The sequence below is a fragment of the Paramisgurnus dabryanus genome, chromosome 20 (assembly GCF_030506205.2).
Source record: "Paramisgurnus dabryanus chromosome 20, PD_genome_1.1, whole genome shotgun sequence".
Lineage (NCBI taxonomy): Eukaryota > Metazoa > Chordata > Actinopteri > Cypriniformes > Cobitidae > Paramisgurnus > Paramisgurnus dabryanus.
In genome coordinates this window covers 28138237-28158315 of record NC_133356.1, presented here as the reverse complement: position 1 = coordinate 28158315, position 20079 = coordinate 28138237, and the positions used below count along the sequence as shown (strand labels likewise).

The 20079-nt window shown below is 35.5% G+C and overlaps 1 protein-coding gene and 1 long non-coding RNA gene across 2 annotated transcripts in view; both read left to right on the top strand.

The window, feature by feature from the left end:
* Positions 1-475: 475 nt before the first annotated feature.
* On the top strand, positions 476-2362 carry LOC135730700 (uncharacterized). The gene is made up of 2 exons (XR_010526048.2): positions 476-1331; positions 2190-2362. It is a non-coding gene; the product is annotated as an uncharacterized lncRNA (long non-coding RNA).
* Positions 2363-13385: 11023 nt separating this feature from the next.
* Positions 13386-20079, top strand: part of LOC135733128 (synapse differentiation-inducing gene protein 1) — a 44363-nt gene continuing 37669 nt past the window's right edge. The window contains exons 1-2 of the mRNA XM_065251435.2: positions 13386-13787; positions 17680-18285. Coding sequence (XP_065107507.1) covers positions 17770-18285 — 516 coding nt within the window. The 5' untranslated portion in view covers positions 13386-13787; positions 17680-17769. The remainder of the gene's footprint in view (positions 13788-17679; positions 18286-20079) is intronic.

Genomic DNA, 20079 nt, shown 5'->3' with positions numbered 1-20079 from the left:
ATACTTTATTGTATTTCAAGTATATTTAACTTTGCAATAGTACATTACAAATATACTTACAAAGGAATGTACTTTCTTTAAACATATTTAAAGTATGCTTACAACATATTTGCGCGTATTTTTTACAATTAAACTTTTAACATACTTCAAAATAATTATACTTTAGTATATTTTCTAAAAGTATACTTTAGAAAAATATACTTAAAGTTAAAGTTTTGTGCAATTTTTAAAGTATACTAAATTTAAACTTATTTTAAAATGTATTTTAGGTATACTTTATCGGTATGCTTAAAGTTATCATTATAATAATGCACTGACAGTATATTTCTAAAATACATTATTTAGTAATCTTTAGAAACAGTATATTTTAAGTACATTTTGAAAGTATATGGGGTGTACAAATGTATATTATTTTATGGAGAAATAACGTGGGCTTTAAATTACGAGAGAGCAGTATGTTCAGTTACATTTTATATTGTAGATGTATACATTTGTAATATACTATTAACATAATAAGGTACACTTTAACTTCACTATAGTCAAGCATTGGATAAACCAATTAACTGTGTTTTACCACAAAATAACCGTGGTTTTGCTAATAATAATCAATACACCAAAAAAACATGGTTACTAAACTTTTACCACAAAAAAAAAACATTCATTTTCGTAAGGGGAATATGAGTGTTTGTTTTTTTGTAGTTTTTCAGTCAATTGCATACCGCTTTTAGCTGTACAAAACTTAAACAGTTTTCTTAAATGCATTTCAGAGAAAAGTGAATTCTGAGATTTGAATAATGCATCTGACGTGTGTGTGATGACGTCACGACGCACGTATTTTGATTTTTACCAGTCGTTCAAGGCGGACGGATTCAGTCCCAAGGTACGTTAAAATATCTTAAAATTAATTATATTTGATTATCGTTTGACCATTCTGACGTTTATCAGTAGACTATCATATTTCGAATGCGAAATGTTGTCAATAACGCGGTGTCTAACTCGCTATTAGTGATAAGCTGCTGTGTAGCTTAGCTTAGCTTATAGCTAATGTTAAAGGTTTGAAAGATAGCACTGTTAGCCTGTTATATCGAATTAGTACACCCAATTGTTTTGTTAAATATATGTATTGGTGTGTATGTATATGTTAATGAAAAAAGGTAGCGTCAGAAAATCTGTTTTTTAAATGTAGCGTGAAAGTTAACCATTTATTGACTGTTTAGAGGTTGTAAGGCTTTTACATAACTTAACTGTATTTAGTATTAATGATGCTGCATTCTTTCCTCAGAAGCTAAAGTTTTTCAAAGAAATTTGTAGGGAGGACTTTGCAGCTAATGGTAAGTCATTTTAAACTCTTAAGATATAATAATTCATTCGTAGTAGTAAATCAAGCTTCAGTTTAGATAACGTTATACATATTGAGGCGGTTTCCCGGACAGGGATTAGACTAGTCCTAGACTAAAATAAATGTAAGAGCTGTCCAAACTGAAAACAACTTGCACTGACATATCTTAAAATACACCAGTGTCCTTTGTTTTGCCTCAAAATGCACACAGGTAATGTTTTTATTAAGGCATGTTTTTTGAAACTGGTTATATTTCTTAATTAAACTAAGGCCTAGTCCTGTTTTAAGATAATCCCTTTCCAGGAAACACCCAAATGTCTGCTTGTTGCATTTTCTTTCTGACAATTTTTACATTTAAATTTAATACAATAAAATCTTTCTTTAGGAGCTGAAGTATTTTATGTAAGGAGGATTTGCAGCCCATATAGGCAAGTCATTATAATGAAAACTCTTAGGGGTGGTTTCCCGGACAGGGATTAGCTTTATCCAGGACTAGACCTTAGTTTAATTAGGATAGTTTTAACAAACATGCCTTACTAAAAACATTACTTATGTGCATAACAATGTAAAACAATGGGCACTGATGTATTTTAAGATATGTCAGAGCAAGTTGTTTTCAGTTTGGACAGCTCTTACATTTATTTTAGTCTAGGACTAGTCTAATTCCTGTCTGGGAAACCGCCCCTTAATATATATGATGACATTTAAGTCAAGCTCTAGTTTAGGTAAAAATATATCTGCTATACAATCTCTGCCAGTAAACTATAGATTTAATACAGTAAGTCTTAAATAAATGTAATGTTTTAATATTAAACACTTTTTAATTGAGCTTATTGTCTCTCTTTTTCAGATTTCCTTAGGCTGAACCAAAACCTGCCAGACTAAAGTTGATTTGGGAGAGAAAGACGTTGTAAACTCAATCATCTTGACATTCTTCAATGAGTAATTGTTCAATTTTTAGGCAAATACTGTACACTTTGAATGCTGTGAATAAAACTATATTTTAAATATATTTAAAATGAATTGTTTTTGACTGTTTTAATCAGCTTTTATTTATTTGGAAAAAATTATTTTGGTTATGTTACCAGCTAAAGTAATCTATTCCCAAAATAGCACTCTTTAAGTTAACTAATTATTAACGCACTTGAAGTATACTCATTACTAATCTAGCTGCAGGTATGTAAAAGTATACAAAATGTAATGTACTTGGCATATTCATTTTTCACCAGGGCAGTTTTTAGAATTTTGGATTGGCCAAAAATATATAGAATGTACGCAAACAGTTTATTTAAGATATACTGATTGTATGTTTGCAAGACACTCATAATACATTTGTAATGTACTCCTAACATAAATAAAACACACACTAAATCCACTTATCAAGCATGAATTAAGCACAAAAACAGTCATGTACTTAAATTGTACTAAATACACTTAAAGTTGTTCCACTTTAGCACACAAAAGTACACTAAATACACTTAAAGTTGTACTTTGTTACAATTAATATACAACTAAAATATATTAAGTACAAAATTAGTTGTTCCAAAATAGCACTCTTTAAATAAACTAATCAATAGCACACTTTAAGTATACTGGTCATTAGTGTGACTGCAAGTATACTTAAGTATATCAAAATTAAATATATTTAGCATACTATTTTTTCACCAGGGTAAAATACCTTATTGTGGTAATCATAGCTGTTCCAAGGACATTTCTTGTTGCTTGAAATATAAAAGCAGGTGGTCGGTTACCTTTGATAAATGAGTTGCCTTTGACGTCCTGACAAAGACGGAGGTTTATTCTACGTGAGGCGTTGTTCGCTTGCTGTTCCAGCAAATCGTGAATGTTCTCGTTGTAGATTTCATAGAACGAAACCCAAACAGAAAACTTAATGTGAATGTCCATGTCCAGAACCAAACTTTTCTCATTCGCTACAGTGCTAATATCACACAAAGAAGAACCATCTGGTTGAAAAACAAAAGTTATTTGTCAATATTGTTGTAGCTAAAAAAATCATTTGTATTGTTTAATTTTGGTAGGATTTGTGTGTTTAATATATATATTTGTGTGGATTTTGAACATTTACTTAAAAACACACCAATCTGGCAACAATGTTCTTCAGAAAATGTATATTGTTGTGAGCTACTGGTAACGAAAAACACATCATAACTAAAAATCATACAATCCCCTATGATATATTACCTTGCATGATTACACGTGAAGAAATAAACAAACTTGAATTGAATTAGCTTAGCTAACGTTAGCCTATACACATTTTGTGCAGCAAGTTATATATTTATAATATCTGATGTCATTTTCTCCATCACAAAACTGCTACATTGCACTTCTAAAGGTTCTAAACACAACATTTTACCCTTATTGAACGATTATTACTACGCAAATTTAAGTATTGTTCCCATCTATATTGATGTATCTGTTCTACTTACCAAGTGTAAAATCGCAATGGATCGCGCCTTACAGTGACGTCAGCGGTAGTAATTGTTGGATTTATTAATAAAAAAAACTAAAATAAAAATCTATCAATAAACCAACCAACCAACCAATAAATAAATAAACAAACAAATAATTAAATAAATATAATGTAAAATTGCATTGCGTTTGCAATGATTAATCATTGAATAACCAAACATAATCGCAGCACATTAAAAACAGTATGACAATCCCTGCCATAACTAATTTATTGTAGCAAATTCTTTATTTTTATGCTTATTTTATTCCTATTTTTATTCTCATTTTACCCGTGCTTAACACGTCAAATGTCAACGCCGCAGGCGTTCCTATAGAAGTCATTGGGAAACCCAGGACGTCAAAATATAACGCTAAAGGGGTACCCTGGCGACCTGCAAAGAGAAAGCCAACATGAAACACTGAAAAGCACCTGACACTGCACAACATGTTTAAGGTTTGCACAATGTCTGTAGTAATAAGTATGGGTGCTGTACCAATTTCCCATCAGCTTTACAGGTTCCTCTATACCCACTCCCAAAAAATCATCTTTACTCGTTTTATACTCGTATTCAGCATTGAAAGATTCTGAAACACACACACAATAATAAAATGTATGAGGTTACATATTCACAGAGTAGAAAAGGGATAAAACACACGCTCATAGACTTAATACGATATGTAAAGGTAGAGATAAAACAAAACAATTATAGAGAAACAAGAGTCAGTCAACAAAGGAAAATAATAAACAATGAAATGGAAAACAAAGTCAGAGAAGAACGACACACAAGTAATCATTGTCTGATGTGTCTACAATAAGATCTGCTTTCAAAAAATACAGTAAATTGTGCTGTCCTACCAGGACCTTTTGGCACAAGATTTTTGGCAACCTTTGGCCTCACCGGCACCTGTGTTCACTGGCACACAGGCATGGGCGTGGCACCTGTGTTCTGGTGCATTTAAACCATTGATGTGCTAAGATCTGATCGACTGTCAGTCATTGATCTGGATTAATGTACAGGCACCGTCGAATCAGATTACGGGCATCTGTACGTTTTAGAAAAGAGCTGATTGTCTGTCTGTCATGTTCTTGTAACAGATATTGTTCCTGTAGCTGAGTTTGTAGTGAATTGTGTTAACAGCACAAAAGGTTGTGGGAGAGGAGCAGACATACTGATGAAAAATATAAACCTTGAATGGACTATAAGTTGCTTTAGATAAAAATGCGTCCCGTAATCCTAATCATGCCTAATCGTTGCACACATTTAGGAAAGGGTGGAAATCCGTGCACCATCTCATAGAGCACCACACCTAAGGCCCAGACGGTTGCTGGCATGGCCAAGTATTGCAACCTCATTAAGGGCTCTGGTGGAATGCAACAATTTGCTCCTGTAAGCAAAACGTTGTGTTGAGTTATTTTGTAACAGGGTCACATGATCATGATGAAACTCCAGCTCACCTTCACGTGGTTTGGATGTGTAGCCAGTGCTTTTGACAAGACCATCCTAAAGTTTGTTAACTTCAGGTGCAAACCACTTTCATCCACCATGATGCTTTGAGAATGGATATCATTGTGAAACACCTCATGTTTTAAAGCAGTGTTGAACTCCTCTTACTAATTGAACCATAAGGCGGCAAGCTTTGTCTTCCTTCATTCCCTTTTCATCCATATAAGAAGACAAGTCCTTCCAGTCCCTTTGGTACTCGAGGACAAGCATGACCCAGGTGCGTTCCTCGTACCAGTCATACATTTGTGACATAAGGGCATTCAGGAGCTTCTTGTAACTTTAGCATCAGTGTCACCTCTGTAGGGTGCGGTTTGCGATAACCAGGCTGGCATTTTGAAACGGAAAACCCAGAGTTTTCCTCATTTTAGGGTTAAGGTTTCACTTAACCACCTTTCTAAAATGGGCCCCTGGTGTCTATTTGCAATCGTGCATGAACAAAACAAGAACTGCGTTTAAACTTAAGCGCTGTCAGATGGAAACACGACGCTGGGTAGAACAATGTCAACCTCTTTAACATCCCCGAACATTGCAAATACAATAAAAACATGAAATAAAATAATTGTGAAACCCTGATTAATACAGTATAATAGCAAGAGCTCAGTACATATTAAAAAGAAAAAATTTGAAACCCTATAGAAAAGGTGGAGGTAAATAACTGTTAAGCAGGCAGATTCTCCCGGTGTGTATTCATACAAGTGCCTGAAGGACTGAACATAAATTTCTTTATAAAAGTCACACATTTACATTTTATTTCCGACTCCGACCTGTGGGGCGTTCAGCCTCAGGTCGTGTAAGGGGAATCTCCTCTCCTCCTCCTCCTTCATTTGAACTCCCAACGCGAATGATGTCTAACACAGGTCCGGTCACGGATGGCTGGACGATGTCTGATATTAAACCAGCACAGGGTAGAACAATTTCCACCTCTTCTCCTCCATCATCCTCCTTATTGACAAACACGGCAAATACAATATAATAAATAATGTTAGATTTACTTCTTTTAACTGAACAGACAAATTTGTGTATACAGTTTGTCATTTAATTTATATTATTATTTAAGTGTACATATTGAATATCACATTTGTTGAAAGTTCGGACAACAGCGCCCTCTTGTTCGCTATTATGTAACTACATCATCTTATATATTTTAAAGGTGCTCTAAGCGAATTCAAGCGTTTATTTATTCAAGCTTTATTTATTGTTGTCTGTGTGTTCATTTTAGTTCTTTTTTGTTTCTTTTGTCTTGTGATTTTGTTGGTAATATGTTTGTATACTTTTGTATATTTGTTAATATTTCAACAAAAAAAAAACTACTTTTGCTACTTTTACACCATGTGTTGGGGTTTGTTACCACGTGTGTGTGCACTAGTAATAAATCACCCTTCACCATACTCCAAGCGGCTTCTGTGTCACTTTTGCCTCCTGTCCCTCGGTCAAATCCTTACAGGTGATAAAATGTTTTGTGAATATGGGCATCTTACAACCTACTTATAAATGCTTTTGCACACAGTATAGTCCCCTCCCCACATTGAAAATGTTTCCTGCAGCCCTGCTTGCACTGAACCTTAACATAAGAGCCTGATTAAAAAAAGCTAATTTATAACATACATATTTAAAATATTTACACTGTTAAAAAAATCTTTTTGCACTCAGCTTGCATTTAAAAGTCATTTCAACTGTATTTACTAGTGATAAGTTGCTGTAAAATATAAAATAAAATATACATAACTAAAGCAAATTCAACTTGATTTAATAAGTTACAGCAACTCATCACTTGTAAACCCTAGTTGATTAAGCTTAAAATTTTAAGTGCAAAAAGAGTTTTATTTACCATGCACTAGTCACATCAAGCTGTTGTTTTCAGAGTTTTCAGCATTTGGCCCGTCCTGTGTAGGATGCATCCCCTTCATGAACCTCCAAACAAATGTCATGACATGAAACAACTTAGATTTTGAATTAAACAAAATATTATACAATGTAGCCTTATTCTTTGGAGGTTTAACTAAGTGACCATTTTAAGAAAATGCACAACTGTTCAATTTTTATGTTGATGTTATTAACCTTAGTAGAAATAAACATTTCAATTAAATAAAAAGAATGAAATAGTAAATAATAGGAGTGGCTTTAGCATATTGCAGTAATTGCAAGCATGCATAATAAGTTATATTCTTGTGCAAATAAGTCCTACAGATAAGTATTACCTTAAACAAGTACTATTTCTTTTTTTTTTGTTTCAAAATAATCCTAGGATTCTTGAAAGTGTCAGGTTTTGTCTGTGCCTTGCCTAATCATTGAGAGGAATACTGCAAGAGCAGCTTACTGTACTTTTATTTATAACCAGCAGATGGCTGTGCTGTCAGTGTAATACAGTTACAAGACAAAATATTTGGCACATATTTGGTAATTATAAGAAATGGGAGAGGGAGGGTGTTACTGTGCCGAGTCGAAGTACTCCCAAAAGTGCTATTACGCCATAAAATATAGTTCCTCTTTTAAATCCGCTTAGAAAAGCGCTACGTTTGATTTTGTACCACCAAACTTGCTCGTATAACTACTCGTCTTAAATAGGAAAAACGTTGATGTGTTTGGTCACTTCTAACTTTATCTCTGATTGGTACCATTGAATGAATGGGGCTAAGCTAAATGCTATCGAAGTGTCGCAGCGCGCCCCAGCGCTTACGTGCACGCACACAGATGATAGAGGGATGTATCAACTCTTCTTAGTTAAGGTAATAACATATTTTAATATTGAAAATGAGTAGACTATTCCTTTAAGCTTATTCACCATATCCCCCAGAGTTAGATAAGTCCATACATACCTTTCTCATCTCCATGCGTGCTGTAACTCTGTCTGACGCAGAGTGTCAGTGACTGGGCGGAGTGATTTGCTTGCAGCACCTGAGAAGCCCCCTGGTGAGGAGCAGAGAGTTCGGTCAGAGTTGTGCAAATCACTCCGCCCAAGTAGCAGTGCTTCGCCCTCTAAGAATATAGTTCCCAGTATGTATACTGGTAAAAGATGGCTGTGTCCTTGTTATTTGTACACACTGTGACTATACAAATCACAACATATAAATTAGAACATTTTTGCGTTATTTTGTCACTTATTTGGGAGCAGTATGCTAGCTGGAGCCATTCACTTACAGTCTTTATGCTAAGCAAAGCAAGTGGGGGCTGGATCAGACAGAGTTACAGCACGCATGGAGAGGAGAAAAGTATGTATGGACTTATCTAACTCTGGGGGATACAGTGAATAAGCTAAGTTCCCAAAATGTGGGTGTGTTCCTTTAAAGGGGCCATGTCTCAAGACTTTTTTAAGATATAAAATGAATCTTTGGTGTCCCCAGACATGTGAAGTTTTAGCTCAAAATAGCATATAGATAATTTATTATAAGACACTTTGTAGGTGTGAGCAAAAATGTGCCGTTTTGGGTGTGTCCTTTTAAATGCAAATGAGCTCATGAAATTCAAACTCTGATTGCAATGATAGAGGTTTTTTGTAATTGAAACTCAATTGGGGTGTGAATTATTTTTTCTCTCTTTCTCTCTGCACTAAATGGCTGTGCCGTGGTTGTATAGTGCAGATTAAGGGGCGTTATTATTATAATACGAGATCCTTATGACATCATAAGGAGAGACAAATTTCAATTACCTAATTTTTCACATGCTTGCAGAGAATGGTTTACCAAAACTAAGTTACTGGGTTGATCTTAATCACATTTCAACATACTATTTTAAGTTTTGACCTGTGATAAGATGCCATAACTTCTAAAAACAGTTAAGTTAAAGTAACATATATGTTGATTTTTTTACAGTGCATAACAAACTTTTTCCAGTGACAAGTGACGAGCTCGCCGCTGCATGAGCAAGGTGGGGCCAAAATAGAAAAGCAGGCTATTTTATGCAAATGCTGAGCGATGCGACAAAGCGACTGCCAATTGGAGTGAAGGGGTAGCGTGACGTAGGTCTGTGGCCAAATCAGAGAAAATAATTCAAGATGGCGGCAAATACGCATTCTGTATATATCTGATAAGTTTGGCAAGGAACGCCCATCAAGCCAGTGCGTGTTGCTCACTTTTGTAGCTAATGTGACAGTAGGGTAAGGAAGGGATGTGCAATGACTGAGCGTTGTTTGCAATTCACAATCTCACCATAGATGCTGCTAAAAATCTACACAGTGGACTTTTAAGCAAAGCCTTTTGCAATAAGTTAAAATGTAAAAGTGAGCTTATAAAATAATCTGCAGAACATTAATTTGTGTTACTTAATATGAAAAAAGAAAATAATAAATAAATAAATCCCATTTTTTTAAGCTCAGAGAGATACCCCTAGACATCCCTAGGAAATGTTAAGGTACTTTTGTTTAGGAATCTTGTGGCACAGTCAGGGCAGGACTTACTGGGGTGGGGGCCCCTGGGCTTGAATAAATTTTGGGCCCTACACTCTCAGAATAAAAGGTACAAAAGCTGTCACTGTGACAGTACCCTTTAAATGGGTCCTAATATTTACCATTAGGTACAGATATCGGTACATTTGTACCCATATATGCACTCTTTAGGTATAAATGTGTACTATTTGAAAGGGTGCCACCCCAGTGACAGTTTGTGTAAATTGTTCACATACAGTAAACAACCTAAAATAAAAAATATATAATAGAGCTATATTAAAGGGCAGTATCCGACATGGTTTAGATTAATCCAGCAATAGGCCTATTACTAGGTTATATTAGGACATTTAAGTAGTTTTTACAAATAAAATAAAAACATTTAAAAATACCCAATAGCATTATGTCTTGATAAACATTCACCTTATACATACCATATAATGTAATGTGTAAACATAATCAACAAGTGTATTTTTTGCATATAGCCTAATACAAGTGGTGCAGTGTTTAAGAATGAAAAAGAAAAGATTTTAGGATGTTATTTAATAATTATGACAAGACCATTATTTAATATTAGACACCAAAAACCAAAGTGGAGAAGATGGTCATGAATTATTTTATTTTTGCGTCTGATAGGAACGTAATACATTTAAACCTTGAAGGTAGATAAATAATGAACACTCTTCAGAAGTTTAAACTGTGATCCTCACCTCCAGATGAAGTAATAAACTAGACTGATGATTTAAATGTTGACATAGTCATATGTTCGTTGTTAACTCTCCGGATTTTGTTATGTTTCGTAGCTCTGCTCCACTCGTTCACTTCTCCACAGGGACTGTTTGGTTAGTGTCGTGTGAGCTGCAGACTGCGAGCAGATTGTATTTCATTTGGCGCTAAGCAGACCGCTTGGTGATGTCAAAGTACCGCGAGAGCGAATAAAAAGCAGACTTCTCCGTGTGATTTCTCGAATCGCTCTCGCGGTACTTTAATGTCATTCGTGTGTCGTTCGTTCCACCACATGAATACACCAGTCTGCTTTCCAGACACTTTTGCGCCGCGAATCCGCGATAATTTGATGTCATATGATGATCGGATCGCGCAGTGCCACATGAATCCAAATACCAAATAGCTGACTGTATATGAGGTTCAACCACTGATTTATATAAATGACCAAAGTAGAAAGTGGAGCATGCGGGTGAGTGATTCAAATGTCCATTTATGAATGAAAGTGTCAAAAGTTTGTCACACGCTATTACGTATCCTCGCGCTTTTTTAAGTGGGTATACGGAAATCCTTGACCTTTCCTAGTGGGTATACTCAGGGGCGCTGCTAAGGATTTTGGGCCCCATGAAAAGAATCTTGACAGGGCCCCCAACACAGCTGAGACTTTTTTCATATTAATTTACATAAAATCATGATCTTTTATTGTATTTTGAATACCAATGGGGTGAGAAAATTTTACTTGAATTAAGTGTTTAAGAAAAAAAGAAATCTTATTTCACAATTTTTTTTCACCCCATTGGATGATCATTTTGCTTGTTTTGAGGACAATTTCACTTAAATTGTATATTAATTTGTCTTAAAACTAGACTCAGGCTATATCCACACGAAGCCGGTGCATTCCCTATCCGATCATTTTTTTTCCTTGCTCTAAAAAAATAATCCGTAAACACGGAACCACTGAAACCGACTGAAAGCTGTGTAGTATATATGCCGGACCAGTATGGGGCGCTGTAATTCTGCCACAGATATACACTATACACGGAGAAGAAGACTTTGAGCATGCGCATAGCCAACGTATGGTGTTGTCCATTATCGCTTGTTGGTCACCACAATTGCATAGACGCAATAGATTTTGCTGTAATAAAGCTAGTAGGCTTTAGTAGCTTCTGTAGCACGAACACAATCACGTAATCCGCCGTTATTGTTGTTGCTGATACGTGTGACGCTTCCGACACGTGATGTGATGACGTTTTCGCTTCACAAAATATACGGATTGGCTGTACAGACGAAACCGCAAGGGTGTCGGTTTCAGATTTATCCACTTTAGGACCAGGTTTCAAAAAATAGCGGTTTCACTCTCTGAAATCGCCGGATCCGTGTGGATGAAACACCAATACGATAACAAATTTATGCGTATACAGTGATTCGCGTCTCCGTGTGGACAGCCCCTCATTTACCAAGGTCATTTTGCTCATCAAGAAAAAGCATCTTAATTTAAGAATTTTTAGATATTTCTACTGAAAACAAACAAAAATACTAAGTAAGAAAGTCAATTTTTGCAGTGTTGAACGTTTAACTAAAACTGTGTATTGTTATTTTTTCCAGCGTTTTCTTGACCTAACATGGGGAGAAAATTGAGTTCCCTTATCATGCACTTTTAACACTAGAACGGCCACCAGCAGTCATTTTAACCGTAACATTTAAACTTATGCTTTGCAAAAAATTATTTTCAAGAAAAAAAATTCTTAGTATTTTTTTCCTGTTTTCAGTAAAATATCAAAAAATTCTTAAATTAAGATGGTTTTTCTTGAGCAAAACGACCCAAGAAAATTAATCTAGTTTTTAAACCAGAAATATTACATTTAAGGGATTTTGTGCATAAAACAAGCAAAAAATAATAATCTGCTAATGGGGTAAGCAAATGAATTTATTTTTTTATTTTTCTTGAATTTAGTGTTTAAGAAAAATGTTCAAGATTTTTTTGCTTACCCCATTGGCAGATTTTTTTGTTTGTTTTATGCACAAAATCACTTAAATTTAATATTTCTGGTCTAAAAACTAGATTAATTTTCTTGGGTCGTTTTGCTCATCATGAAAAAGCATCTTTATTTAAGAAGTCTTAGATATTTTTACTGAAAACAAGACAAAACTACTAAGAATTTTTTCTTGAAAATCATTTTTTGCAGTGTGGTAATTATCTTTAACACTAGAACAAACAAGGCGTCATTTTGACCGTTTTGAAATTTGCATAGTCAATAACTTTGTCTAAATAAATCATAAAGCCTTGCTGCTCCCTGACTTTTCCTAAAACTACATGCATTTTCATTAAAACTAGTTTAAATATTTATTGTGTGAATAAAAACAGAAATATAATCATTTCTATCTATAACGTCCACAGGCAGTCATTTTGCGCTGTTTAAATTGAGTTTTGCCAAGTTGATATTCTGCCGGCGATAAGTGAAGTCAAGCTGTGTTGCCTGGATTATACAATTTGGGCGGACTGAACCATTTTATGATAATTGAGAGGGGGGAAAGGGGCCCACGGACGTTTGTGTTTCCTAAACAAATACATTTTTTTTTGATACCAGGAAACAGCAAATAGAATAATTTAAAGCTAATCATTTTTACTATTAAATATTTTTAGCACCACAATTTTGGGGGCTTCTCTGGGCCCCCTCTTACTCGTGGGCCCCGAGAATCGTCATTGTTTACCCCCCCCTTTACAGCGCCCCTGGGTACACTGCGTATAACGTTAGAGTACACGACTGAAGAAACAAACAAACAAGAAAAACACCATAGACCAAGAAAGACCATACTTACTCTAGTAATCTTTTTCCACCTACTGGCCGAGGCCCCTGGGCCCAAGCCCAATCAAGCCCAATGGTAAGTCCGGCCATGGGCACAGTGATAAAGTCTACACGTCGGACGTAACGGCTCATAAGTAAAGTACGTCATGTTATCCGTGGTGTTTAGGACCCAGGGGAACACGCAAGCACAGCGGTATAAATACAGCAGACGGGGCGAGCGCGAGTGCGTTTTACTGCTTGGACATCAACAGTCCTGTACAGTCTTCAGTTTTTTTTTCACTCGTAATACCGCAGTCGCGACGGTAAAACGGTTTAATAATGCAATCTAATAGACATCGTGTCCGCATGAAAGGTTTGTGATGGGGATTTATTATTATCTTTAGTGATAGCATAAACGACTCATCAAAACGAGTAGAAAAACGGGACGCTTCAGACTTAATTTGTTGTCATTTTTCTAAATGTACATAAAAGAGGATACAGGACACAAATATTTCCTGAGTCAATGGGATTGTTCGTTTTTTATCACAGAATCATCCACTGACTGCTCTATCAGCTCACCTTGGAAGGTAAGTTACCAGTCAGATCACGAACTTGTACAGCAAATGAATGATTGCACCAAGATGACATCAGTACACCACAGGCTTCCTAAAGCCCGGAAACTAAAATCGTTATTATTAAATATGATTTAATTCTTTCACTGGTGTATTTTACATTAGGATCGAGCATAAAACAACGATTACTTGACAGATAGCCGTATTTATGGAAGCTGATTGATCAATGATTATGTCTGATCAAAAGAGATGAAAGACAAAAGACACGATTGCACTTGAAATCTGAACCCTGCTTATGTAACTTACTGATAGTTATGACGATTATGCGCGATATTTATTTACAGGTAATTTATGTCACGCGTCTGAGTCAGATGAGACTCTGGTACCATGGACAGCTCCCGAAATCAACGAACAGAATAACAATTTGCTCAACATTTTTACTTTATTCAATTGAGCTCAAATTCAGTTTTAATTCTTCATGTCTTTTGTTAATGAATGAAACTGAGCATCACTCATTTTTTTTTTTAAATTAAGATTTATACAACATCTAAAAAAGCTGAATAAATAAGCTTGCCATTAGTGTATAGGATAGAACAATATTTGGTCGAGTTACAACTATTTGCAAATGAGAAATCTGAGACTGCAAAGAAATCTAAATATTAAGAAAATCGCATTAAAAGTTGTCCAAATGAAGTCCTTAGCAACACATATTACTAATATATAAATATTTGTTTAATATATAAATTTACAGTAGGAAATTTACAAAATATCTTCATGGAACATGATCTTTACGTAATATTGCAATGATTTTTTGGCATAAACGAGAAAAAAATCCGATAATTTTGGCACACACTTTGTATTGTATTGTATTGTAGTTATTGCTACAAATATATAATTTCACTTATGACTGGTTTTGTGGTCCAGGGTCACATATAGTAGAGGAGAGTGGAATACGTTGTCACACGTTTCACACTGTCTAACATTTACTGAGCACCATACAATGATTTAAATCTCATACCAAATGAAAGAAGGAAGTCTTGGGCACATGTTGCATTCATAACATTTTCTTATATTATATCATTACGGAGTTGTAGACTGTTAAATAGAGAATGTTCACTTTTGACAATTTGTCCCATCAGCAGGTCAATTTTCATACTAGATTATGTAAAAAGAAGAACACCATTTCCTAATTGTGATTACTGATTTTAAATTTTTAAATTCAAACCAAACCTGGAAACATTAACTCTAGGGCTTTTCACACTGGGCTTAACCCTGGGTTACCTTTGTTCTAATCCCTGCTTGGATATTTAGAAATGGGGGTTGTCCCAGATTTTTTGGGCTTAACCCGCATTGCGGTGCCAAACGCACACGGTGTTTGAAATGAAGCAGGGTTAGAATGTTATGACCCTAATTAAACACACCTGAAGCTAATCAAGTTGCTTAATAATTACTGACAGGTGTGTAAGAGCAGGGTTTAGGTGGGGTGTGACACCTGACCTAGGGTTTAGGAATGCACATGGGGGAAACGTCAGATTTTGAATACCCAGGGTTATCTCTTAACCCCTGGTTAAGTTCGAACAGTGTGAAACGTGAAACAGATAACCCAGGATTCCCTTGGACTATTTCCAGTGTGAAAGGCATGTGACGACTTGCCCCAAAGTCATTGAGACAACTTGTCCCAAACTGACATTTGTGCTAATGTTGGCTAAATCTCAGGGTTAGCTCAACATACAGTTGCACATCAGCTAAAGTATCAAAAGATAAGTAAATAATAATTTTTAACATTCATACCCAACAAAGTTGTATTGCATTAAATGTAAAGTGCATTTTTTTTACTTTTTAAGCCAAAAAAAGAAAATAAAATTGTGCTAACGTCACATTAGAGCGATGTTGACCACGGCTGTGTCCGAAAACTCAAAAATGCTGCCTTCTGCGGCAGCATTCCAAGGCAGAAAGGCATCAACGCATGTCCGAATCCAATGTTAGGTTTACTTTCCGAGTCCTGAGATCTTGTCCCACAATTCTATGTGTGTGCGCGGATGGGAAATTTGATTGGTCGAGTGAAAAAAAAAAATGGTGGCCAAAAAAGCGGCTGGAGCACAAATTTAGTGTAAATAAATGTATATTTTCACTTTTTACACCTTTTAATTGCATTTCTAGCGAGAAATTAGTATTTTAGTTTTAAAATAAGTGATTAGTTATCTCAAATGCGCTCTCTGTTTATATTTGAAGTGTGTCCGAAAGCGGTTCTCTGAAGTCATTGGCAGCAAGGCAACAAGTCAGCTGCCTAAGTTTTCGGACGCAGCCCACATGTGAACACGAAATTGACTATAGAAGTCGTTGTCATACAAAGTGGCTATTTGATTTTGAGATCAAAAGTGCCTTTAGTGTTGGAGTTGAACTGTGTGACAACTTACCCCACTCTGCCTATGTAGTCAAATATCTGCAGATTCCTGTTTTGACATGTAAGATGACAAAACCACATACAGTATAAATTGAACATTTTACCCAGTCTGTCAAACCCAAGTCTATATTGTTTGATTTTTTTTACAGTAAATAAAATATATATAACATAAAATATAACCTTGATATCTTTAATACTGACTGAGTAAGATCATAAGTCATTTTCGACTGAATTTCACAGACAGGGTCACAAATGTCATTGCCTTTATGTTACAGATCAAATCCAATTATACTCTCTTGTTTAGTTAGCATCTTTAATCTACATGTCAACTATTAATTGTCAAGACCAATTTTTAAATGCCTTTACATTGGATTTTCTTCAGTTCATTTCGGTTCAATGCATGTGCATCTGATGAAACCATCTATAGAAAGCCCTGACAGTAAATGTTCTTTTCTAGGCCATTTAAAAACCCATACTGGTTTGATACATTTGCATGTATATATTGATGTTGGCATTTGTTTTTTAATTATGGGATAGAATAACGCTGAGAGTGTATTTGAGAGTGTATTTTCACATACACTCTCAAAAATAAAGGTATAAAACATGTCACTGGTGTGGTAACTCTTTCAAAAGTACACCTTTGTACCTAAAGGGTGCACATTGCAACCTCATTGGTACATATCTGTACCTAAACAGTACATACAATAGTATTAGGACCTTTTTAAAGGGTACCGCCACAGCTTTTGTATCTTTATTTCTGACAGTGTACCATATAGGTCTTATTCAAGACTTGTTAGTCTTGATGCTTTATAGGCTGATTTAAAAGGTGACAAGTTAATTCACTCGATTCAGACATCTCTTGAATAAAACTACAAGATAATGCTTGTGGTCCTTGGCTCCCTATAGTGTGACAGACTGAAAGCAACAGCTTGGAGTTGCTTGCATTAGATAAAAGCAACCCATCGTCAGGACACAACTCAAGGATCTTTTGAGAGCTGACATAAGTTTGGTATATATATATATACTTTTTCTAGATGCATTTTTAGTGAATTTGCAACTATTTACTATGCTTGTCCAGGGAAGAGTTTTTTTTAGAAGGGGATGTTTTTGCAGAGTAAAGCTTGCATGCACTTAAAGAGTTTTCCAGCAAAGACGTATTTGTTAAATACCAATCAAATTACATTGTTAAAATAAGAGATTTCAGTTACTGACTAATAACCTTTTTATTGCCTTAAAAGTGAAATTACTGAACCTAAACATAAGAGCCTGATAAAAAATGCTAATTTACAATAAAACGTTTAGACGCACTTGACACACATGTCAAAATAGGGTTTTACATCTGAACTCTTCATATGCAGAAAGCCTTTTTCTTCATGATCGTACAGTAGCACTCACTGATATCTTACTAATCTTACATAAACATTTGTGTTGATTTAGGTTACATTACATCTTTTATTATTTTCCACTTCAATTTTATAACCATGTTAATGTTGAATCTTGCAGGAGAGAATGGAGGGATACTTTTTACCTCATGCCTCCACAAAGTCATTCATGAGGCAAGCCTTTCCCGGCACCAGCACTCAATAGACCAGCATGGAGAGAGCAAGACTAGAAACAGGAGCAGCAAATGACAGAGATCAAGGGAAGACACCATTAACAGGGAGTGGGGACCTGGGTCCTGAACGTTGCAAATGTAATGGATTGATCAATACCCATAACTTAATGGTGGGGACTAAGGAAGGACTGGTGTCGACCTATTCTGCCCCACAGTATCAGGGCCACGTGGTGTCCAAGGACAAAAACGGGACACAGGATGGAAGGGGACCTCCGCAGTTGCTAAACCCCAGTGCTCTTCCACAAGCTATAGATCCTTACTACAGGCCGAACCTTATTCTTTACCCTGAGAGCATGCTGAGAGCGTGGGGTGAAGGAGGGGAATGCTGTGAGACCACCTTTATTGAGGAAATGACCCCTGCTAATTCTGGCTCTGCTAAAGATGGAATAGTATTCACTGACACCAGGCTTCTGGATCGGTCTACGGAAGACGCCAAGGTCCAAACACTTTCCTATGATGTAGATGATGACGATGATGACTTTCAAGAACTTGAGGTGAGAGATTACGTGCTAATGCAGTTTTACCTAATAATTCCTTTAGACAAGAATTAAAACAAGAATCAACACGGTCACTGTGCAGTGTAAAGCTGGATATATATATATATATATATATATATGGCTAAAGATGAGTTATTACCTTTTGTAGCACCTTTATTTTTAATAATATGTTGTAGTGTTGATATGTTGCAGCCCTTTTTGAGTGGGGGGATGAAAAGGTGATGTACACCTTCAAATTAATATAACTCTGGCATTTAATCTTGGTCTTGTTTTAAAGAAGACAAAAGTGTCTGGAGGTGAAAATATTTAATAAGAAAAATTGTTTTCCCAGTTTAAATATGTTGTTATATATAAAAGTAATGCAATATAGTATATATTTTATACATAAAATTAACAGGACAAATGAGGTTTGTGTTGGTTTGCTGTAAAGTTTGCTGCATACTCTTGTCACAAATAAATAAATTACGGTCACTGCGTTATTATTTCTGCTAAAAGTTTTTGAAATATGAAAACTACATTCTTATACTGCGTTCACATCAGCCGCGGTAGCGTGAGTGAGTGAATGTTAAGTCAATGTGAAGACGCGTTGACCAGTGTCTGGAGGTCTCGTGTGAATGAGGCGTTTTGCGCGGCGCGGTAGACACGATTCCGCCTCATTACCGCTTCTAGTTCGAGTTGAAAAATGTAAACTTTGGTGGTTAACCCCGCTGCGTTAACCCATCAGGAACTTGCTCTAGTAGTGACGTGATTACAGGAAGCGAGCAGAGTCACAGAAGCCCCTCCCATGACGCTAGATGCGAATTTGATGCCTCAAACGTGGCCGGTGTGAACCCACGGTTAGACCTTTCCAACGATATATAGTTTGTCGTGATAACATACATATAATATATTAACATGCAAAATATTAAAGTAAACTCAGGTGTCCCACTCATGGGACAGCCCCAGTAAAGTGTTAAGGAGGCTTGGCAAAATTACTCACAAGCCATTTTATTATAAATTATTATAATTATAATATTTATTAACAAAATTATTATAATATTGGATCATCAAATATTTATGTCGGATAAAATTGAAGTCAGATCATTCTTTATTACATGTGAATTTTTTGTTTTTATGCAATGTTTTGTATATTTGAATAAAACCCTTTGCTTTGCGTAACTTACAGTAGGATCTCTTGACAGAAATGCAATTTAATATACACAACTATTTTATCAGTGATGTATAAGTAGGGCTGGGTATCGATTCAGATGTACCAGATCGATTCGATTTCGATTCATAAGTTATCGATTCAATTTCGATTCTCAATTCAATTTTCGATTCCTGTTCTTGGGTCTGTTTTTTATTCTTGATTCTGGATTCAACTCAATGAATTTAGATTTAATACAAATACTATATTAATAAAAAAGAATGGTGAACAGCAGTTTACACATGGATAATTAATAAAAAGAAATTAAAAGCCACAACACTATCGTCGTCATCTTGCTTGCGAAATCTAAAATGCTTCCATACCTCTGACTTTTTATGTGAAGGTGGCATGTGTGGTCGATGAAGCACATGAAACTGCCATTTTAAGCACTGAATGAATGAATGACAGGCTTGCCTCTCGCTCCTTGGTAACATCGCACAAGGCAAAAAAAGAGGGTGACATCTAGTGAAGAAGACTAGTAAATAGATTAATGTTAATCTTACGTTCAATGTTTACGGAAAAAAAATCGATTCTGCTCTTTGAGAATCGATTTTGAATCGACAACGTTAAAAAAAACGATTAATCGAAAAATCTATTTTTTTGCC